We start from the raw sequence: 23,637 nt of genomic DNA, 5'->3' as shown, positions 1-23,637 counted from the left end.
CATCTGAAGCCATAAATATTGCTGAATGCAGCTTTTGTGCTGCCTCCGGACACCAGCGCTTACATGTGTGGCCAACGTGGGCCCCAGTGTTCCCATTTATCTCTTTATGCCATAAGGAAACAGAGCATGACAGGGCACTTCATCTCTAAATCGTCTTTGGCCTCTTTAATAGCAATAACGACATCCGCTCTGGCGGATTTAAGTGAGGGTCAGTTTATATCATAGTTGGAATTCATACCTGAGTCCATACATCTTCTCTAAGGTATCATTTCAGGTATTCATTAACAGTCAGTTAAATCCAAAATGTAACCTTTTGTGCTGTTGGGCAACATTTTTAATTTTGGTTGTTCTTTAAAATCTTTAAATCTAATGGAGTGCAGATTATTGAAGATGAGACATGCAGAAGAGTTCAGCACAGCTTTTATTAGGATTTGTTTCTCATAATGCATCTGATAAAGATGGAAGTGCTTTAGTTGGTCTAAAATATTCTAAATAAATACATGATAAGATTGTGGGATCATAATTCTGAAATACTGTAAACTCACGTTGGTGGCAGTATTGCGCCATCTAGCGTTTAAATGTTGAAGTACTTTTGGTATTTAGCTGTTTCACCTGATGCAGATGATGTGTAGAGTTAAAAAAGGTCCCTCGCTTCGCCGGTAAACATGAAAACCCACAGTGATTAAAGACCACGTGTTACTCTGCAGGTGTGCTCACCAAAAGATGCAACACGAGGAACCAAAGGATGGCCCGCGCCCGCGTACTGGAAGTTCCCTGATTCTGAAGCCGCCACATGATGACAAGTCGGATTCTTATCAACACTGTGACACCTTCAGGAATTTGACTGTAAACTAAAAGCACAGAGATGGAAAAACTGGCGAAACCTCACAGTTGACAAACGGGTACGTGGAGGAAGGAGCACATGCGAGAGTCCGTGTGTCCGTTAGCTGCAGGACGCAGACGCGCTGTCGTGTTGGGGCGTTTGTGATGGTCACAGTGGTTTTTCCCTGGGTTGTTACGCTGCTCCGGTGGACCCGTCAGCTCTAGAAGGGAGTGCTCTTCAACATCCCATAGGCCTTATAAAGGCTGATGAGGAGCTCTTGCTTCTCCTTCTCTGGCAGAAAACAGGATTCTGCGGCATTGATGTTCTACAAGAAACAAAAAAAGATGTTCAGGTGCCGTTTGGGAACTAGACTTTAATTTTTTCCCTCGTTAGCACAAGCTGGCTTCTTTAATCCGATGATCCCACAGTTTGATTGGATCCTGGCTGGAGTTTTAGCAGACCTGAAATGGTGACGCTTCTTCTCATGTTCTGGAAACTCGGGAAGCAAATTCTCTGTTTTTCCTCCACCACACGAAAATCAAGCGTTTGGATTTCAGGAGAAATACGTTTTGGGTTTTTTCTTTTCAAAACGGACATCTCAGAACCGGACGAACAGAGTTCATGAGGAGCTGAGCTCCTTGTATAAACACGAGATAACATGAGCAAACCTGATGTTTGGAAAACATGGGAACATTTGCAGAGGAGCCGTTTAAAGGGACCAAACCCATTCTTCTGATTGGACCTGCGGCTCGCTGCCTGATATCTGCCTTGCTTATTCATGCCTTTAATTAAGCAGCATTGGGATGCACGGAGCTTCTCCACCAGCAAGCACATTTTAGCAGCTTTGCCCTGTGAAAGACGGATCGAGTCGGTGTCTCACCAGCCGTTTGAACTCCTGCTCGGTGAAGCCCATGTACTTGGACGCGACGCTGTAGTCGAGGTGAAGGCTGGAGTTGAAGATCAGAGGGTCGTCTGTGTTCAGGGAGTAATTGGCCTTGTCCTTCCTGAACCTGTGCACGGGCAAAACTGGTAACCAGGCTAAACAGTCACCCAGTCAGGTGGCCATGAATGCAGCTGGCTTACGTGATGACAGGGTGCTTGGTGAAGTCTGGGTCACAGGCTCCCGTCAGTTTACTGGAAATAGGACAGACCTGTTGTGGGAGCAGGAGAACAGCGCAGTCAGCCCAACACCTTCTCCCAGCTGGGAGTGCGTTTGACAGCTAAAGTTCTCTGTATTAGCAGTGAGATCATCTTTATTTGAGCTGGAATGCAAGTTCTTGTTGTAAGTAAGTAAAATATTTCTTGCTATTTTAAGGCTCCATTACACAGATTGAGTGATCCTCTTACCTCAAAGTGCATGTTCTGAGCCAGGAGCTTTCTGTACAGGCTTTGGTCCTCCAGAGTTCTGTAACCATGGCCAACACGTTCAGCTTTCAGCACTTCTACCGCCTGGAATAATAACAGGGCAGGAGTGACAGGCGGATCCTCATTTGCTGCCGGTGCATTCTGTCTCCTATTGTCTAAGGGCCTACCTCCTTCACCACAGATGGAGGCCCCACCTCCCCTGCGTGGACGGTCCTGTGGACGCCACAGCGCGCAGCTTCCTGTTACCAATAATACGCCAAGTCAACCACATATACGCGACAGGTGTGCTCAGGTGCTGCAGCAGGTCAGAGTCTGATACTGTGTCCGTGTGTGGAACCACCACTTTGATCCAGTCGGCCAGCTTGGAGTTGGACGCCCATCAGCTGTGCCGATTGGCAGCGATATCTTCCAGAAGCAGATATTGAGTGACCTGCTTGGCTGCAGACTCGTTCAGTAAGGTTAATAATTTAATAAGGGGTCATCGTGCTTGGAGACAGAACAGAAGCACCTCCCCGGCGGGTCACTGCCAGGTTTTAGCGAAAGTAGTGAAAGTCAAAGAAGATAAAGAGAATCTTTAAAAGCTCCTGAGTATGATTACTTAGTTACAACTTCTAACCTGCAGCCTTAACCTTTGACAGGCCAGCTGTGATTTGCTAAACGTGCACATCTTTATCTAGAGGTGAGGTTAATGTGAAGATAAGTGCTGCTATTAGTGTGGACTCTGTTCTGCTCGTTGTCAATAATTGAAAACGAACAATTTATTTGTTGTTCCACAGACGGTTCCCACCCACTGCTCACCGTCTGTGGAGACGCTTCTATCATGACAGGTGTCACTTCTCAAACATGCTGATATTACAGTGGCCCCAAGAGACACAACAGCTCGCTTGTAAAATGGAGCTTTACAGCCCCTGTTCCTCAAAAACATACCGTAAAGGTAATGAGTTTTAGATGTTCTGACACCTCCTGCTCACCTCGTAGGCCCTCCTGTGGTCAGGGTTGGCTTCACTGCTGAGCGATTCATCACCTGCCAGATCGATGGCCACCACGCCCTCATGCTGATACTTCTTACACAGCTCCACGATGTCCATGGACCAGTCTGGAGAACACAAAATACACCAATATCACTACACACTGTGGGCCTGCCACACCCAGTATACACAGGTGTTGCACAGATGGAGTCTGAATCAATGTGGCGTTAGCATCATGCTACACCCACAGGTTCACATCTGTGATATGGATTCTACGATGAGACGCTTGTGACACTTGCAAGTGCTTCTAGTTCCTGAATCACCTTTAAAGAGGATTCAGTTATTTTGTTGATCCAGAAGCTGCCACATGAACATTGTGGACACCAAATGGATGCACGATAGCGGGGATGGTTTGGAGGAGTGGGAGCATGCAGAGACATTATTGAAACTATAGCTGAATAATGAAATATCGTCACATCCATTGCACAAAGTAAGAGGTCCAAATGGGTCAAGCTGGACGTCACGTTCGCGTTTAAGCATTACAGCGAGAAACTTCTCAGCTGTGCACAATGGCTGGCAGAATCCTGACATTTAACTGTTTAACCCTTCAGGACAGGTGATTCTCCAGGTGGTCCTGGTCCTCCCGTCACCACGCACCCGTCTCTGTGCAGGTGTTGTTCACACCATTACAGGTCATTTGAGCTTTGACTCTAGTCTAATTGGTTCTGGTCACATAAAAGTGTCACTGTGCTGCAGAACAAAAGTAAAAAACAAAACAAGGGTGTGTGTTTAATCTAAAATATCAGACCCTTTTATCAGCATGTGATTTGAATATGAACTGGTTTTAAACATCTTCCTTTTCTTTGTCTGTGTTGCTCATAAAGAGGAAGAGCTTTGGGTACATGACGGACAGACAGACGTACAGACGTACAGACAGACAGACAGACAGACAGACAGACAGGAGCCTTATCTCACAAGGTGCTTTGGGCAGACAGGAGCATGAACAGTTCATTACTTGGCATGTGGCGCATGCAGCATAGAATGGACCTGGCTTTGATATTGAAGGCCCTCTCCCCCCCCTCAGGCCCTGGTTAACCAGGTGAACCACCTCATCTGGGCTCAGATCACCTCTGAGTAAAGAAGAAAACAAAGAAAAACACAGTTAAATAGCACAAAAGTGACTCGATACCGTCCCCACCCACAAGTCCAAATGCTCCGTCAGGGCAAACAGAAGAATAAAAGCTGGAACTGCGTGTTCCTGCGAGATGGGGATCATTTAAAAGGAAGGTGGCACCAGTCAGCCTCCTGATCCAGGTTAGCACAGGGGAAATACGCCAAAACCTGTCCGACATGTCTGAAGCAACTGACATTACTCTGTTTCATTCTTCAGAGTGACTGTGTAAATTTCCCTTAATCCGCCCCCACGGGGAACGAGCCTGGGAAGGAGAGTCTGGAAGTGTTGCCAGGAGAAAATAGACTTTTGAGATGGAGGAATTCTTGTCATAAATATCGGACATCTCATTAATCACAAAATTTGCTTCGGACACCAAAAAGCTGTGTACAAAATCTGATCTTTCCACAGTTTCCTGCTAGATTTGAACATTTTACCAAACTGTGGTTTTATGAAAACACCCAGATTCTATTGAAAGTGAAGTACTTACTCCTTCTGGTTCCATGGTATAGGATCCACCTTCGTGTTTGCCAGGAAGTGTGGACTGTACCTGGCCTCCACATAAATCACACCCTCCTTGGCTCTGTCCTCAACAAATTCATACGCTATCCTCTTTATTGCCTCTCTGTCTCCTCTGAAAAACCAAAAAGATGAAGAAAAACACAGATAACTGATAAAGACACCAATAATCACTTATCGCTGAAGGACAAGAGCCATTAACACAGTAATAATCCTTTCAAATGAGCATGATAAGCATTTGCACAGTGTCAGGGTCAGAACTGACTCCCTCATTACGAGACTTTCTGTTTCGTGTCACATGACACGGCACAGCTTCCAGTATTGACTCCAAAATTGAACCGCATGGGCTAAAATTCAGCTAGCAGGTTCCTCTATATTGTTGTAGAGCGGGCTTTGAAGAGCCTCAGCACAGAAGGCTCCATTCAGCACAACTGTGGCACAACCACGACAGATGCTCATTGTTAAAGGCTTTCAGGGCTGTTCTGACGGAGTGGTTCTGCTCTTTTATCAACAGTTTAGCTCTGGTACCAAAGGACTGAGTCTATGTCAGAGAGACGCCACGACGGGCCTCCCAACAACTTTACACTTGATGTTCTACATGTCCGGCATTTCAAATACGCCCACACCTTTGTGCTTGAGTAACGTTACATAATCCTGCTGAGTTTCCCTACAATTAATCACACACGGGGCAGCGCACGGGTGTTAAAGGGACAGATCAACGCAGCATTAAAACCCGTGGATATTTGAGACCTTACGTCACTCATTGACCGTTTTCAGATCCAATATTGATGTTCTGCAGAAAAGAGTTGGTTCTCTGTTTTAAACACTGAATGAGGGAAGTAGCTTTAGGTTTCATTATGAGGTGAACCGTCCCTTTAAGAGCCTTCGGACGTCCGATAACAGTAGAGCTGCACGTGTTTGATAGGAAACAACATGACTGAACCTTGGTTTCCTCGTTTACTGTGAACATTCCAGGCACGTGAGCGAGAGGTGAGGCCCGCATCCGATCATCTGGACAGGGAGGAAATCACCGCGCTCCTTTATTGAAGTCAACGCGCCGCCCAACTTACGCAATCACGTGCATGTACTCGGAGAACTTGCCCAGGAACTCGGTGAGGGTGGCTGGCTGTTTGAGGATGATGAGCTGCTTCATCCCCTCCGCCGTCTTCGCTGGGAGACGGATGCCACGTCTCCTGGAGGGAAGAAAAAGAGCATTGTGTGGTCCCCATAACTATATATATATATTTATAATTTACATAATGATCTAGGAAGGTAAAGGGAGGTGAATCAGACACGGGCGCATGTGTTTTACTGCAAGTTCAATAAGTTCAACAACATACGTCTTTTAGTTTTATGCTTTCCAATATCTTCTTTAAATTATCAGCTCGCTGTAAATATCAGCTGATATGAGTCATTATCAGGCCGGGCAGCGATGCAAATGTGGGCTTAACTGAGTGGTAAAAACGCTCCATTATTGTCTCCTGACCGCTGAACCTTGGTCCTGACGTGAGTTCTGCCTTCTAAGTGCTGGCTGGCTCCTCTCCAAGGGTCCCCGCTAATTATCCACACAGGTGATAAAACGGAATAAAACTAAAGTTTTAGTGAAGATTTGTGCTGTTATCCTTGTTTTAAGGCAGCACTTCCCAACATTCCAGCATCTGATGCCCAGCACGTCAGCGTTGGGGCTCGGTTCAGCGCCATCGCTGGGATGTCTTGGAAAAAAGACGACACTCCCCGGCACTCCCTGTCTCCAACATTTAGACCCACTACAAAAATAGCCCCCTTACTTGGCCACGTCGACGATGGTCTGGACCCTGATGGATCCATCGAGGTGAACGTGCAGCTCAACCTGCAGAGAGAAACACAAAAGACTGAGTAAAAGGGGAACCGGGAGGTGTTAGTGGCAGAACGCGTGACTGGGAACACTTCCAGAGGAATGGCCGGCGCCTCCTCAGCGCTGGGAGCTGGATTTATGGCAGATCCCAGATAAATGAGATCTGCTCCAGAACTCAAATTGGGAAATCGCTTGATGATGAACATCTGTTTAAATGTGAAATTTTGCAAGGGTCCAAACCTCAGGAGCAGGTTTCTGCTGCCATTTCTGGTCACATGCCAGACTCAGAGCTGCAGCCACATTCAGGACGCTCGTGCAAGAACATTTAGAGATAAGACCAAAACTCTGCTGTCACATCTGTTTCGTGTATTAATGTTTACTTCCCTGCCGTCGTCAGCGTGTCGAAAGGATCCACAACAGCTGCTTAAGTCGTCTGTGAGTTGAGGGACTCTCGGAGGAACCTCGTACACAGCACTTCCTGGGTCACCGCGTTCAGAGTGTGCAGACAGTGTTGTTACGTAAGGAAGACTTTGCTAGTTCCAGTGTGGTTCCTCTGGTCAGAAGAATCGGCCGATGTTCTATGCGGGCGACTTTATAACCTTGTTTACTGTATTTGGACTCTTGGTTGAAACTCGATATGATCAAACTGGACCACGCTCAGAAATAAGGGCGCCAAAACAATTCCTGAGGGGACGGGGCAGAAAGAGTGCCAGCCCTTCAGGAAGGAGCTGATGGTTCTCCTCCAGGGTCTATTTCCAGGGTCAGGCAACACTCCTCAATGATTTTGCTCTTCAGTGTGCTGTTCTTGTACTGGAACCTTCGTTTGGGACTAATTGGTCTTGGTGATTGCATTGGCAGACTGTGGTCCCTAAAGTCACGAGAACAGAGAATCGGTCCCTCACAATAATGTGATCAGGACGCCGAAGCTCTGAGTGCCACCAGTGACACTGCTTTTAACGACTGTCAAGGCTTCCTCAGGAGGCCGAGTGCTTCTCCAACGATTGGAACCTGATGATCAGGGCGTGACGCACCATTGAAACTTGTAATGAAACCGGGGTTTTTTGGTTGGTTCCTCCGGTACCGACGAGGACACAGAAACATCACATCACTTTAACGAGAAGAGCTGCGCCCGTCCCACAGAATGTTCTGTTACAAACCATTAACTGTCACCAGATAGCCCATAATTTTAACGTGCGTGCGTGCGTGCGTGCGTGCGTCTTCACTTCACTGTCAACGTTTTTCTTCTCGTTAGATCATGTGCCCAGTCAGCATGGACTCCAAAGGGCACCATGCTGATGATTGTTTCTGGGTGATCTGCATTAAACTGTCTGACAGGATCGTTTCTCTCTTCTAAACCGTTTGATCAACATTTCTCAAACGGATCTTCCAATATGAAGATGGACAGTTTGTGGAGCCTTTAGTCCTGAAGGAGCGTGCTCAGCTCAGCAGGTGTCTCGAGTGGAAAATACAGAACCTGGAGGAAACTGACATTTTTGGGCTCCAAAACAAACCAAGCCGGGCCAGACGCGTCTATGAGCGACTGTAAACGGAGGACTTCCGCCTTTAAAGCATCACCTTTCCTCCCTGCGCTGCAAAATCTATAAAGCAGCAAACTTCCAGCTCCTCCATCAGCACCAAGAAGCGCTGCTGCTTCCATTATGCTGCAAATGTGGACAGTAGAGGAAGCTTCATATTAAGCTTCATATTGAGCTTCATATAAAGCGGCCGCATCAAAAAGCTGAAGTACTTGAACCAAATCTCCCTGCGCGCCGCTAACGTACCTTGGGCTGGTTGAACACCACTCTACCGGGGGGGAGCTCGGCCATCGTGCGGGTCCTGTGGATGCCGGTGATCCTGCCGGTGCGCAGAGAGCCAAAACCCGCAAGCGCGGCGCGCCGGGTTATTATACGCATGAGTCCAGGACACGCCTTTCCACCGCCCAGCTGCAACAAGCGCGCCGCTCGGTGCCCGGACGCCGCTGCCGCGCGGTCAGCGTGCGTGCAAGCGGTGCGGGAGCAGAGAGCTGTGCGGGAAAGTGTGCGTTCTAACGGACAGTATGTCGGGAGGATTAACCTGGCTGGTCGGCAGCAGCTTTGCAGCCATGTGATGAGAGCTTTGCTAATTAATTCTGTCCAAGTGTTGCACAACAAAAGCAACAGCAAGGTGATCTGTGCTGCTCTCACCTCCATTAAACATCCCTGAATAACCACAGCTCGCTCCACGGAAGAGGAATTCTGAGAACTCTCACTTTTGTTTGGTTAATTTCGATTCTTGGTGAAGAAGAAGCTGTTTTCATGGTCACGCCAAAGCGGGTGTGTGGGACCAACAGTGACCACCTCATGGAAGAGTTCAGACCAGTTCCAGTCTTGGAATCATAGAGCACCTCCTGAGGTGTTCCTGTCACCCAGGACCAGAGGTATACGCTGGGGTCCTGTGGCAGACAGGAGCCTTAAAAATAAACCCTTATTTTGGGATCTGTTAGAAGGTTTCTAAGTAATCTGTGTACCATCTTCTCCTCAAACTATCTACGTCAGCATGACCATCTTGTGGCTCTTTTGCTTCCACTTCCACAGACAGCTGCAGTTTCGGCAGAACAGCAGAAACCTTTAACATACTTTTATACGTCTGCATGTGACTTTACACTTGACCATCGTGTTCAGAGTCCTTCACCTCCAGTGAAGCTGCAGGTCAGATGTTTCTACGTGTGTCAGTTTCCATGTTGGCAGAGTCCCCGTGGGTGTAATTCAACCAGCAGGGTTCTCTTAAATTGCATCACTGTTCTTTTTTAAGTGTGTTCTCTATAACACAAGACATCACAACAACCTGCTAAATTCATGGGAAGAAATTAAAAAGTGTTGGAACTGAGTAAAAGCCTAAATCAGCAATAAAAATGTGGCATAAGACTCTTAATACATGTGTAATAATCAGGAAAGTGATCGTTTGTTTTTTGTGCAGTTTTGTGGAAGAATTGCATCATAAATTCTGAAAAACAGTTGCGCAATCAACTGAAGAGTTGTTTTTTTTAAAAACCACGCGAGACAGATTTTTTCTTACAGGAAGTGAAATCACCATCGAAATATCTGTCTCTTCCCCCGTTAATGTATGTTAAGCTTGAACATAAAAAGATACTCCATTTACCGCCATTTTCCCTAAATTAAATAAATAAATACTGAAGATGACAATATATACAGAATATTTGGCTCATTGCGGGCAAATACCCTCTGGCTCGGTGTCGTTTATCATTAGACCACTAGAGGTCCCTGTAAGACAGTAAAAAACAGCCAGTACGCGGACCACGAACCCGAACTCGTTCTGAAGCTCAGAGACATAATCAGAAGAAGGAAATAATTCCAAAAATATTATAAAAATAGTAAAATCTTGTCTCTTACTGGCCGCAAAGAATATGACTTTAGTTTGAATGTATAAAAAAAGACAAGCTATTACGTGCTGAAGAAGCCAAGTTCATGAATTGGATCCTTGTTGATTATTTGTTTTAACTATTTTTAGGAACTGAAGCCAGAAATGGATGTTTTGTTGATTTTGGTGTGTTTAAAAAGGAAGGCCTCTATTTCTAATTTATGTTTCTGTGAAAAAAAACCCCACAAACACCCTCTTACTCCAGTAGTTATAAGTAGAATTACTTGAAATAGACAAGCTTCATGGCTGCAATTCTCCCCACACCCAGTTCCACTTTCTAATGTAACTCGTTAACACGGCTGGTGCAAGCAGGTTGTGCTGGATTACAATGGTGTCCAACCACAGGCCCATGGGTTCAATCTCCAGGCATCAGAACGCTGTCAGCAACAAAATGGTGTCTACAATCTTTTTAAACAACATCTGTATTCGACCCATAAATGAATGAAGCTCAGGTGTTGGAGGACGGACACGCAGAGTCAAAGAGGAAGCTGTCAGCTGCCATTCCTGGCGCTCCAGACTGTGTCCCTGCAGCTCTGGCTGATGTGATTTCATGATGAATAGGTGAGAAGAAGTGTCTGGACCATCGGTTCTCTCTGTGACCTCAACCCTGCGTACGTCAGGAGGTGACCTTTGAGAGTGGTGGCGTTCTTCCCTTCAGCCGCTGGTGTTCCTGTGGCAACACTGTGGGATTTTCACACATCAGGATAGAATGTCCGGAATTCTAGGGAAACATTTTGGCTGTGACTGGAATTACTAGTGTTGTTTGGGGCCGCGTGTGCATGTTTCTCTCAGGTAGCAGCCTCATTTTGGAGCAGATCAACTTTAATACTGGCGATGACAAGCACAGAGACCACGAAGGTGATTGGCCTCTGAACAATCCGCCCTTTCTCTTTCTATAGTTATTTAATCAAAGGTCCAACTTCAGTCTCTTGGCTCAGAGCTAATTATCATATTTAGTCTCTGGATGAGTGGCCAGAGAAAATCAGCTCAGGTCTAACTTTGATATTTTTGGATATATTTCTACTTTGAATTCAATTTAGGAAGCATATATTATTCCAACAGCTGTAGTGTTTCCTTTGCAGGGTACTTTCATAGGAAACACCTGCACCAGTGGGTGTAGTTTTTCATCATATTCTGTAAATGTTCAACTGTTTCCGTGCACTTTCTGCCCGTATTTTCCCTCCGTGTTGAAGGTCTAAATGAACAGCTCATGTGGAAGTGATTTAGCTGTGATGTTTGATGTTAAAGCCAAAGTTGAGGAATGACATCATCACCTACACGCCTGACTAAAGGAAATCCGCGTCTGTGTGAGAGGATCAACTCAGGGCTGAAGTGTTGAAATGAGAGTCGCACAGAAAGGAGGAAGAGGAACTGACACGGTAATTCAGGCTGTGATCGTGATTCTGGGTCTTTATTTTGTGGGTGTGGTGCTGATCCAAGGATGGCTGACGTTACAGAACAGAATGTTTTACTGGAATAATGAGTCAGTGTAACTCATCAACATCATGCTCAGACTTCCATTTGCACGTGCCGCTTGACTCATGGTGCAAAGCTGGACCTCTCTGTCCTCTTCACTTTCTCCCAGAAGGAGAACCGGGGGCTCTGCCAATGACTGGACCATTTGGCCAAAACCTCAGACAAAAAAATGCCAAATGCAACTGGAGCTGCTCGTGTTATGTGTGTGTCAAACATTGTCCTTGGAAAAGAGTTGAGTCTGATGTGTAGCTGTTTCCTCCCGCGCTCTGTTTATTCTGAGACGTGTTCAAATCAGCCTCAGTGAGCTGGTACGGCCCAAACCCACAAACTGGCAGCATTTACCATTGTCTGGACTCACCGAGGTCACAAAAGGGTAATAAAAGAATACAGACAATACTGAGGGGGAAATCAGCTCACTTTAACAACACCTGTGGTTCCGTGATAATTAGATCCCCACTAAAATGATGAACTTTATGGCTCATAATCAAACCAAGTTCAATCTAACTCTATTTTAGACTTTGGTGTTTTGATGGAAACCCAAGGGAAGACTTCCACGACAACACCAGGCCGCAGCTGTTGCTCGCGATTACTCAACCTTGAAGGTGTTTTTGCGCCACCTAGTGGCCGCAGATCGAGGTTGCGGCAGCGTTAATAACCGTAAACTAAATACAACATTTCCCTCTGAGCTCATTTTCCCACTTTCCCATTTTAGCTCCACTGTGACAGACGCGATAAAGACCGAATCATTCGATACAAAGCTATTGGAGTCAGTAATATTTCCCTTTGTTCAAAGATTTTAGCCTAAATTTTAATTTGGTTTAATTTTGGTGATTCTATACATACAGAAACTTTTCAGGAAATTTATATATATAAATGTGTGTGTGTGTGTGTGTGTGTGTAGAGAGAGAGAGAGAGAGAGAGAGAGAGAGAGAGAGAGAGAGAGAGAGAGAGAGAGATGTATATATATATATATAGTTATAATAAGAAAAACATGCTTTTGTGTGTTGAGGCTGGAAAGTCTTTGCAGCGATTGGAAATGCCTCTGACATTCTTGGAATTGGGGGAAAACATGTGGCTCAGCTGCCAGGAAGTCCTCGTGTTCAGACAAACTGGTGCAGCCCATCTACAGCGATCGACCACCTGGAGCCCACCTACAGAGTCCCACATTCTTTCCTTTCTTCTCATTCTATTTATAACTGTTGTTACTCACAAGATGTCAGCACCGTCTGCAAACGCCTGATGCTGAAATTCAGAGAATATCCAAAATAATCTCAATTTTCTGTCATAAAGGCCTTTCAAATCAAGATAATTAGATCTACATGAGCGCAGCAACAACGAGGCTTCAGCTGCAACGTCACCATCAGCTGTCTGCTGCTGGCGTGACGTTTCTTTGGATTCAGCTGAGGTGTTTCGATTCTGAGTGGTTTGGATCTGGAGCAGCAACATCAAGAATCTTCCCTCCAACAGTTGCTGGGCCAGATCTTTGACTCTGATCTTTGGTGATCTCCGGGATCTTGACCTCCGACGGCGGCCGTTAGTGTGACGAAGTTGTGCGCTGCTCTTCTTTGGTTCACACAGATAAACTTTGCCTTCCACATGGTTACGCCTGCGGAGGGAGAAGCGTCTCAGCGGAGACCCGAGGAGCTGAATGTCTCACAATGGAAGAGATCAGGATGATTCAAGGTCAGGCCAACAACAGACGTGCTGCCTCGACACCACGGCAACCAGACGGAGGAAACGTTGATCCAAGTTACACATTATAAATGAGGGAGCGTTTAGATGGAGGGGCTCTTTTCTCTTCAGCTCTCCTTTCTGGGAACACCAGCGTTTTCCCCTGAAGGTGCATTAAAGCGGCAGCCTGTAAAAACAGCGGCGCGATAAGATCAACATATATTTGAGACATCGCCACAAAATCCCAGAAGGTTCTTTTCCTTGTGGACGTTTGGCCTCGTGTATTTTTCCTCCCCTCGGCGCGTCTTAAGCTGTGCAAACTCGGATGGCCACAAGACTGGAAGAGGAGGGAGGAGGGAGGCTGTGTGGGGAGCAGGGAGGAGGAATGCGAAACATTTCAGATGTTGCTCCAGCAGCTGTTTACACTGTCGTCAGCCTGTGACATCAGCGTCCAGACTTTATAAATGTCAGCAGGAGCGAAAATGAGCAGCGACTGGCTGAGACGGACGAGCTCCATCGGCACCAGCAGACCTCATGGAGCGAGCGTGGAGTGACGGGCTGATGGCGTCGGCTGTTCTGCTGTGTGTGGTGACACAGGTGAGCCCTGATTGCCCTCTGACCTTTCTCACCTCACTACTAATAATACTCAGGTTCATTTTTTACTGATCCGGGGGAACGCGCTCTCATTTAAAGCTCATTAAAATGGTTATTGTTTGTTTATTTGTGGGTCAAACCTCAATTCAATACATTTTTTGCGTATCTCAAAGATAATTGATGGTAATTTGGACAAATCTTCTTGTGGAAATGTCTTATATTTTATATATTCTTTTTTACACTCCCAGAATCGTCATTTTTTTGTGTGTGTTCTGTCTGTATGTGAGTTATCTTCAATATCAGCTTCATATTTGTGTTAGTTGCTGTACAGTTTTATTTTCCTTAATTTGTAGTTGTCACCAAGGTTTTTTTCTTCTTATTGTCTGTTTTAACAAATCGGTAAACAAGAAGAATAAGAAATCAAGCAAACCCACAATAGTAGATTATAAGATTCCCATTAGAGCTGCCTGTGTGTGATGGGGGGGTCAGGACAGTGACCCCATGCTTGTTTGTTTATCTCCATGAGAACGTGCACATGCACGTGCACAGCAAAGTGTGGGTGTGGCGGTAGGCTTTTGGCTGTGTTTCAGTGCACTTTTTTCCTGTAACCTGTCCCCGTGTGTGTTCCCTCAGGTGTGCTCCCAGCTGTGTGACAGGCCCTGTCTCTGCCCCACCTCGGCCCCCCAGTGCCCGCCAGGAGTGCCCCTGGTGGCGGATGGCTGCCGGTGCTGCCCGGTGTGTGCCCGGCAGCTGGGGGAGCCCTGCAGCCACAGGTTTCCCTGCGACGGCCAGAGAGGCCTGCAGTGCGACTACAGTGCCAGTTTCCCCGGGGGGCCCGGCGAATGTGTCGGTGAGGTTCACGTCTGTGTGGGCGGGGCCGACGCTCGGCCCGCATGAGTGCGACAGCATGTGTTTAAAGTCTGCTCAGCAGAGCACGACAGGCTGCCGGGGGCGAGAAACACTTGGACTTCTGTTTCAAGGACTCGTGTTGACACTTTTCCTGTAACGACTGCTGTCTGGGTGTGATATATTGCAGATACTAGACTTGAGACACAGACGGTTCTCAGTAGTGAGGCCCGGTTCTCATAAAACTGGACCGGCTCAGACAGCGACGCCTGTGTTTTCCACCCTCCTCACCTGGCCTAACTCGTCCACTTCCTGATTACCTTCCCACATCAGTAGGTCAGGGATGTGAAGACAGCTTCTGTTCTGCGTGCACATTTCAGGTCAGGAAGCGCTGGGCTGCGTGGTCAACGGCGTCACTTACGGCGAGGGCCAGTCCTTCCAGCCCTCCTGTGACACGCTGTGCCGCTGCAGCGGGGGTGGGGTGGCCTGTGTGCCGGCCTGCCCTCTGGATGTCCGTCGTCCCACCCCAGACTGTCCCAGACCACAGCACATTCGGTTACCGGGGAAATGCTGCAAACAGTGGGTGTGTGAGAACCTGGAGAACACCGTCATTCAGGACGCCATCACAGGTGGGCCCTGTAATCCAGCTCTGCCCGACTGTTTCTACTCATGCTGACAGTGTCCATATTCCCCTTTAAAGTGTGTGTGTGTGGGGGGGTGCATTTTTACAAATGTCTTCCTAGTGGATGTCGTGGTGACGGCACTATTTCTTGTTTATATGAGATTTGTCATTAGAGGTCATGTCTGGAACATTTTACAGGAGCATTTTTATGCCCTCGACTGGGTGTGTCTGACCAAAGGAACATTCACAGTCTGAATATAACTCATGCTGTTCTGGAAACATCCAAACACTTTTTTTTTCACAGTCACTGTTCCTGCTTTCATAACAGCTGTGTGAAAATCAAACACACAGGAAGACAGACACAGACATTAGAAAAAGGTGTATCTGAAAAAAGTGAAGTTTCAAACATCGACTCAGTCAAACAACCTGCTGACAGCAGCAGGCAAACATCTCCTGTTTCATTGGTCACTGCCAGAGGTCAGCTGGTTTTCAGGACAGGAAGCGGGTAGAGTTGGGGAGAAAATATGTGTTGTTTGGATTTTACTCCCACAAACTGAATTGTGAATTCATACACTGGACCATTTTGGGAAAACAAAAGTTCAAATAATTCCAAAAACATTTTTTCTGGGGTGACTGGGATCACTCTGAATGGATTTCTTGGGTCTGGGTAAAATTTGCAAGGAGAAAGTAGCTGCAATTTGAAACATGCTCATCTTTTTATGTTTGACTTCCTCCTTTGTTTTCTTTAGCCACGAGGAAAACCGGGTTGTGGCCTTTTCTCCCCGCAATATCATCCCCTGAACAAACTAGTCCCACCTCCCCCCACCTGTACGGCGAAGAGCACCCAGTGGAGCCCCTGTTCTCAGAGCTGTGGCGCCGGGGTCTCCACACGGGTCTCCAACCAGAACCCCGCCTGCAAGTTGCAAATGGAAATGAGACTTTGCAAAGTGCGGCCTTGCTACACAGTTCACCCAGCCCCCGAAGTGAGCGCTTGTCTTCATTACTGTCATTTCATTAGCCATGACACACTTTAACCTTTGACCTCACCCGTTCTTCTAACATGCGTGTGTTTGTGCGTGTCCAGGCAGGGCAGCAGGGGCAGTGTGGGGCCAGCTACACATCGCCAGGCCCCATTCGGCTGGTCCACCAGGGCTGCGTCAGTACTCACGCTTACAGGCTGCGCTACTGCGGCCAGTGCAGCGGCTCCTCCTGCTGTGTACCTCATCAGACCAGCACTGCTGAGGTGACCTTCCGCTGCCTGGCGGGGGCGCTGATACGGCGGCCCGTGATGATGATCCACTCGTGTGTTTGCAGCGACAGCTGCCCCTACGGGCCTTTTCGTAACCCAGCACTCGGAGGCTTCAGGCCCTGACAGGCCCGTAGGAGCGGGTTGATGAGGGGACTGAGGCCAGTGACTGAAGGTATTTCAATCAGCACACATTCTGTCACCAGGCCAACATATTAGAGATACTAAAACTGTGAGTGGGGACAATTGCTGACATTTGCTTCATTATTATACACTTGGTCGTTATCGTGACGACAGAAAGGAGAACACCGGCAGTTCATAATCCAGCATTCGCCCCTTTATCTGTATCTAGTTCATTCACTTTTACTAATTAAATAATATGCAGTCCACCCCTTCCCCCCCCCCCCCCACCCCCCATCCTGCTGATCCACTTTAGGTTTGTTTCAATCTCCAAGTCAGAGGTGATCATGAAGTAATTTAATAAAATAAAACAAAGTAAATGTACACATGACAGCACTTTTTTTTTTTTTTTACCACTAATAATACACATTTTCTAATGATAAGAATTAACAAGTAAGTCAAAGATACACATATGGTAGCATGTGTCAAGGATAGAAGTGAGTTTAATGTATATGGTAATTTTAGAGGCCGTGCACTGATAAAAACCTTCAATTGCAAGTAAAATCTAAAAGTCAGGAGTTAAAATGATATCTAATAGTGTCTAGTTTACACTAACTGGTGTTTCTAGAGTCAGAAATATTTGATAACTTGTTAATTTTATGACACCAGTCTCTGTGTTGACTGATTTTATTCTCTAATGTGAGCAATGCAACTATTTGTTTGCACAGTTTTGCTTGTGATGATTTTGCACTTCTTCGTTTACTGTTGTAGATAATTCTGCGCAGATGTCTCCTCTCTATACTGTAGTTGTATGTGTGGTACTATTTCAGACCTGAGTTGTGTTTTGACTTTTTTCATGGTTTCTTTATAAAACCACCTCTCCTATCCATCATGGCGGACCTAAGATCTCCTTTGGTTTTGGTCCTAACATCCATATTTGTTTGAGACGATGTTTGATGGTGATGTTATTTGTGTGTGTTTGGAGACGTGAGCCTACTTGAGGGCTGCTAAGAGTTTGAGTTGTTTTGATGGTCTTATTGTTGTGTCAGGACGTTTCAAAGTAAATACATATTAAAAATGTGTTTTTTTGAAGCTTTACACTTGTGGTTTCCTGTCTGTTTTCCTCCATCTGCCTAATCTTTGTGCTGATTTTTGCCAGATCTTCATGCTTGTTTTGTATTTGAGTCTCAAATTCAGATCAGATTCCTCAGTTTTCCTGGAATCCTGATGTGTTTCCTCTCAATACTGATTTTTATGAAGGATTATGCTGCCACGGTGTCACAGACAGAAAAATGCAACCAGCTCAGGATCAGTGAACAAATGAGACAACCTTAACGATTTTAAAAATAGTATAAACTAATAAGTGACAAAATAAGGTTCTGAGCACAGGGGCTGTTAACAGAAACAATTTGAAACTCAAATCTATTTCTTCATCTATTCAAAGCAGTTTTAAATTAAATGCATGTAGATTTTAAATAGTAGTCCAAGACTTTGTATGTTGGTTGAGGTTCATTCAATCTCATTGTTTCTCAGAATGCTAAACATCACACTTGTACTTTGACTTGATGTTTCTGTTAGTCATCAACACATATCAACTCTTTCCGATGTACAGATTTGGGTTATTTCCCTTCTGACACATAGAAGCAGGAACAGGAAGTCTTCTCTGCAGCAGCCACACCTCGGGGAGCACGTTTCAGAGCGGAGCTGATCTCTGTCCAGAAGACGATGAATAACAGCTCCTGTCCTCGTGTCAGCTTTAGTTTCACGGGCAAATTCCTGCCTCCTGTTTACATCCTGGTGTTCTTCATCGGTCTGGGCGGCTAATGGATGGGGACTAAGATCTCTGCTGAAGAACTGGAAGAAACTAGGCAACATCAGCCTATTTGTGCTCAACCTGGGAATTTCAGACGTTCTCTACCTGCTCACGCTTCCATTTCTGGTGGTCTACTACCTCATGAGTCGTCGATGGATTTTCGGACAGACATTCTGCAAGATAACAAGATTCTGCTTCAATCTTAATCTGTATGGCAGCATTGGGTTCCTGACGTGCATAAGTGTGTACCGGTACCTGGCTATTGTCCATCCGATGAGAGCGATGGGACGCATCACCTTCACCCACTCTGTGATTATCTCTGTCACCACTTGGCTGTTAGTTGGAATTCAGTGTCTTCCAGATATGTTCTACACCAAAACATCTAAGAGAAACACCGAGAAATGCTTTGATACCACCGATGACGAGTATGTAGAGAGTTACCTAAAGTACAGTCTTGGATGGACGTTCATGGGATTCTGCATCCCGCTCCTCATCACACTGGGCTGCTACGGACACGTGCTTGTTGTTCTCTGCCGGAAAAATACCACTGACAAGGTATTAAGACAGAGATGCATGAAGCTGTTGTTCCTCCTGGTTCTTCTTTTTTCTGTTTGTTACATCCCCTATCACATACTCAAGAACCTCAACCTTTGGTCAAGACTTCAGTTCATTTGGAAGGTGTGCCAAAAATGGTCTAACGGAGTGTACATCGCCCGTCAGCTCAGTCGTGCCCTTGTTTGTTTGAACAGTGCTCTCAACCCTCTGGTTTACCTCCGTGGAGATGAAAACATCCTGGCTCCTCTCAGAAAATGTTTGCAGCCAGCTCAGGAACCTACCACACAGGCGACAACCCTTTTTACTCGAGGTTCTCCTCCATCAGCCGTCTGATACAAGCTTATTTTTTATGTGCATCTGCTGCTTTATATCACTGGTGCTTTATCCGTCATACTCAGATGAAATAATAAACATTCTTAAGGAATCCGTTTCTTCTCTGATAGTACAGGGTGGGGGGGAGGAGGTGCGGAACTTCAATTTAAACGCAAGTGAAACAGAAATGCACGAGGTGTTAGGAGTGGTTGTATCAGGACCCGAAAGCAGGCAGGACACAGTGGCGTATCGTTCCGAGAAGCTTTATTAAAGTTTGTAGAACTCAAAAAGAGGCGTGGAGACCACGACTCGGTGCTTAATCAAAACAGGGAACGTAAACTTACGACACAAGCAGTCCATGAAGGATTAAGAAAAAAAACAATCCGATAACGGGTTCAAAAGTTATCCACGAAGGAAACAGTCTCACAAAAGTCCAGGAGGGTACAGCCGGGGTTTTCCGAAAACGACAAAACACGCCAACGCTGGCCAACCGTGAGAACAGTCCATAAATAGGTGGCTTGATTACGATAGTCTGCAGGTGCGCCAGTCCCCGGCACCACCTGTGGCTGAGGCATGGCTCCACCACGCCCCCCGCAGAGAAACCCTGCAAAAGAGTTCCCAGAAACTGGGAACCTGACACGAGTAGTAGTACAAAGTGAGAGATTTAGTGAAAGCAAAATTCTATTCAGTCAGAAAGGAAAACCACAACCGGGGCACAAACAGTACCTGTCTGGAACAAGCTGCGTGCAACACCCGCTCCAATGGATCCACTTCTAATAAAAGTCGCTGATTAAACATTATAAGATGTAGATCACAGGATCTTTGAATGGAAAAAAGTGTGTTTTATACATTCATAGATTGTGAGACAAAGTTGGACACCTTGACTTGGAGACAGAACACTGAGGAATTGCACCACAGTTGTAGTTTTTAAAGAAAGAATTTTATTTCACACTGGATGGACGCGCACATTGCTGACAAATGGCGAAAAGTCTTAAGCTCATCAGTGAAATGTTTAGCACATATTCAACAACCATTTAACTAATATTCTATCACCAACCCTTTTTCTCCAATAAGGCTTCAGTATTATTTGCACACCTCAACACTCCTGCAGTTGACCTGGTTTGGTCGGTTGTAACCCATAAAAAGAAACAAGGCAACAACTCTAGCTTGCGTGAGGGGGAAGCAGAGCTTACAGTGAATGCATAATCAATTTCACATGAAGTTACCACTGGTAGAGCAACAACGCTCCACTTTTATTCAACCAAAATGAAGTGGGAAGATTCAAGCTGGCTAAATCCTACAGCTAGCTTTGCAGCCTTCAAAAGAAATGGATTAAAGTTACAACCTAAATTTAGAAGGTTGAACAAGGTTCATACACCTGTTTTCTCATGAACTGATCTATTCTTTCTTAGATTTTGCTGGTGATTTTGTCGCTCTAATGAGAGCTCTGATGACACATCGGCAGGAGACCCAAACTAATGACATGAGTATCAAGCCACAGGCTGCGAAGACGGCCATCACGTCCAGACAGTGATAGGCGTACCACGGTAACTTGTAGGACTCTGTACGCAGGTGTGAGGCGCCCTTGTGCCTCATGACAAACTCCATCCAGAAGAGGGCGCTGTCTATGGGTTTCATTGGTTTGTCATGGTGAAGCTGTGACAGCTTCTGTATTTTCTCTTTGTATGCCTTCGTAGGATCGAGAATATTCTTCAGAGTATTGGTCAGAGTCTCAACATCCAACGTTGTGACATCGACCATCTCAGCAGCCCCCGTGCCTTCATACGTACAAAATTATCAATCTGGTCAAAGATGAGAGGAAGGCCCAGGATCGGGACCCCATGGTAGATGGCCTCATAAATACCGTTATAGCCCCCATGCGACATAAAAAGTTTGGTTTTCGGGTGACCTAAGATATCATTTTGAGGCAGCCATTTAACCAGCATGGTGTTGTTTCCCAGGCTGGTGGGTCTTTCTCCAATGTGTCTCCACACCACCTTCTGAGGAAGGTTGGCAAACGCTGATGCAATGATCTCTGATAACTCAGGGCCAAGATCGCCCAGCAGAGTCCCCAGTGACATGACGACCACCCCGTGCTCACCAGAACTCTGCATAAAATCCTCTAAATCTGCTGGAAGAGGCTGAGAAGGTTTGCCTTGAAACCCTCCGATGTAGACCACATTGGGCATGGTAGGATGAGGAAACTCGAATATAAAATCAGATCGTATTAACCAGAGATCAGCTCCCTGCATGAGAGACATGACGTTGACATCGGCACCAAAATATTTGTCACACACTGCTTGGTAAGGGGGATTTACAACAAAGTAGTGCATGTAGACCAACATCATATGAGAGATGACATTTTTCATTCTCTGAAAAAAGTCCATTTTATCAGAGTTATAAGAAAATAATTGGGGAACGTAGGAGAGTGGAGAAGGTGCGATGGCGAAGTGTGCCTCGCCGCTGAAAGCCCAGCGAGCACTGAGCACCGTTGGAAGCTGGAGATAGTGCGCTAACAACACTCCCCCTAGAAATGCAGGATCCAACAGCATGAAATCGTATTCAGTTTTCTTTAGCTTCATAATTAGCATCTCATTCTCAAAGATGTCGATGACCATCTTGGCCACGTTTTGCTGACTTTCCTCTAAAATAGTGAAAAGGTTTTGATAAAATTCAAAAAAAGCCCAGAGTGAACCTTCTCTCCGCCGGATCTCTATTGACCTCTTTAAGAAAGAGGTCATGAAGTCTTGACCCTCGATGTGATGTGAGTGGTCCTGGGCGATGGTAATGGAGGTGTATTGGCGAGACTTCAGAAATGTACCAGCTGGTGGACGAACGTATTACCGTTATTTCATGGCCCCGAGAGTGAAGCAGCTCCAAGAGGATTTTCATGTTCAGCCAGTGGCTCCCATCTAGAGGGTAAACAAGCACTTTTCCTCCATCACAGGTGGAGGACAGAGCTGCTGAGAAGAACACCAGGAAGGTCAGGACTGGATATGAAGCCATCACTGCCAAGAAGAGGCAAAGGCTATTACAAACATTATATTATTATATTATTATTATTATTATTATTATTATTATTATTATTATTATTATTATTATTATTATTATTATTAGTAGTAGTAGTAGTAGTAGTAGTAGTAGTAGTAGTCATAAACACCGTGTATCCAACGACTACAAAACAGTATACAATGAATCTGTTGCGAACTGGCTGACTGGTTAGTCCGGACGCTGACCAGGACACGTTACTATTACTTGCTAAGCCAGCAAAAATTGAATACCATTATGTTATTGTGTTTTAAGCATTTCTGATATCATTTCTGATATTCTGATATCAGAAATGCTTAAAACACAATTGTGTTTAGTACATTTGCTTTATCAAAAACACATGAACTGCTATAACATTCACATTCTCTCTGTCTCTCATGCACAAGCTCAAACCCACACACACACCCAGTAGGTATTCTGTGTGCAACGCAGTAACAGAAACAGTAGCCTGTCACAGACGGGTTGATCAGGACCTGAACGCAGGCCAGGGAGCAGGGGCGGCCCACCAGAAGACACGAAGCTGGGGTGGCGCTCCAGGAGACACGAAGTTGGGGCGGCCCTCCAGGAGACACGGAGCTGGAGCGGCACCCCAGGAGACACGAAGCTGGAGCAGCACCCCAGGAAACACAGAACACCAGCACACAACGAGGAGGACGAACAGACACGCTGACAAACGAACAGAACACCCTCACAAGACAAACAGACACCCTGGCACTGACAGGCAGGCGCACCTTGCTTAAATAGGCAGCATGATGTAAATTGCCTACAGGTGCGCGTGCCAGCAGTGCCAGCTGCCACCGATTGTGCCCCACACCCCCCCCTGCAGGACAACGACCGACACAACCCAGAAACCCTGACAGCAGCCATTAATCAACTTAACACAACAACAAAATACTCATCTACACTTAAATTGAAACAACTCAAATCGTCACTAAACGCTTCTTTCACAGTCAGTTATTTTTCAGCAACAGCTAGAGTGTGGAAATAATAGTTACCTGTGAACCACGAGGACCAGGACACTGTCAATAAGGCTTGTTCAGCCACCAGTGATCTAATACTGAGCTGTGCCTGCGTTTATGGGGCCAAGATTATAATGTTCCTTGTTCCCTCACTGGAACGCAGAAGCACCATCTACAGACGAGGCCGCCAAAATAGATTCCACATCCACAATTGTGATGATGAAATACACGTGGCGTGCACATTTGCTACGTAAATCTTTCTGGACCCTTTCAGCCCT

The 23,637-nt window shown here is 46.0% G+C and overlaps 2 protein-coding genes, 1 long non-coding RNA gene and 2 pseudogenes across 5 annotated transcripts; 2 read left to right on the top strand and 3 right to left on the bottom strand.

Moving 5' to 3' along the window:
* Positions 1-402: 402 nt before the first annotated feature.
* LOC115249236 (adenosine deaminase-like) lies at positions 403-8,791 on the bottom strand (annotated as a pseudogene). The gene is made up of 11 exons (XR_003887929.1): positions 8,462-8,791; positions 6,634-6,695; positions 5,917-6,039; positions 4,818-4,961; positions 4,172-4,286; positions 3,160-3,284; positions 2,356-2,427; positions 2,171-2,272; positions 1,907-1,974; positions 1,704-1,833; positions 403-1,148 (listed from the first exon to the last, which is right to left on the bottom strand). The product of XR_003887929.1 is annotated as an adenosine deaminase-like (transcript).
* Positions 8,792-13,631: 4,840 nt separating this feature from the next.
* LOC115249244 (WNT1-inducible-signaling pathway protein 2-like) lies at positions 13,632-16,084 on the top strand (the record flags this gene model as incomplete). Its single annotated transcript, XM_029834309.1, has 4 exons — positions 13,632-13,841; positions 14,472-14,688; positions 15,065-15,313; positions 16,056-16,084. Coding segments are annotated over exons 1-4 (558 nt in total), but the record flags the coding sequence as incomplete, so codon positions are not given.
* A 9-nt stretch (positions 16,085-16,093) lies between these two features.
* Positions 16,094-17,770, top strand: LOC115249245 (CCN family member 3-like). The gene is made up of 2 exons (XM_029834310.1): positions 16,094-16,289; positions 16,391-17,770. The coding sequence occupies exons 1-2, from the start codon at positions 16,233-16,235 to the stop codon at positions 16,676-16,678; spliced, it is 345 nt and encodes a 114-aa protein (XP_029690170.1). The 5' UTR covers positions 16,094-16,232; the 3' UTR covers positions 16,679-17,770.
* Positions 17,771-18,487: 717 nt separating this feature from the next.
* Positions 18,488-19,062, bottom strand: LOC115249246 (uncharacterized). 2 transcript variants are annotated; one of them, XR_003887953.1, is made up of 4 exons: positions 18,927-19,062; positions 18,741-18,853; positions 18,591-18,658; positions 18,488-18,536 (listed from the first exon to the last, which is right to left on the bottom strand). It is a non-coding gene; the product is annotated as an uncharacterized lncRNA (long non-coding RNA). The 2 variants fall into 2 exon arrangements; XR_003887954.1 differs by having other exon boundaries at positions 18,488-18,526.
* A 1,211-nt stretch (positions 19,063-20,273) lies between these two features.
* On the bottom strand, positions 20,274-23,066 carry LOC115249287 (UDP-glucuronosyltransferase 2B31 pseudogene; annotated as a pseudogene).
* Positions 23,067-23,637: the final 571 nt, after the last annotated feature.

Source organism: Takifugu rubripes, chromosome 3, assembly GCF_901000725.2.
Source record: "Takifugu rubripes chromosome 3, fTakRub1.2, whole genome shotgun sequence".
In the NCBI taxonomy this organism is placed as follows: domain Eukaryota; kingdom Metazoa; phylum Chordata; class Actinopteri; order Tetraodontiformes; family Tetraodontidae; genus Takifugu; species Takifugu rubripes.
The sequence above is the reverse complement of the archived record's forward strand: the minus strand, read 5'-3'. Positions and strand labels throughout refer to the sequence as shown.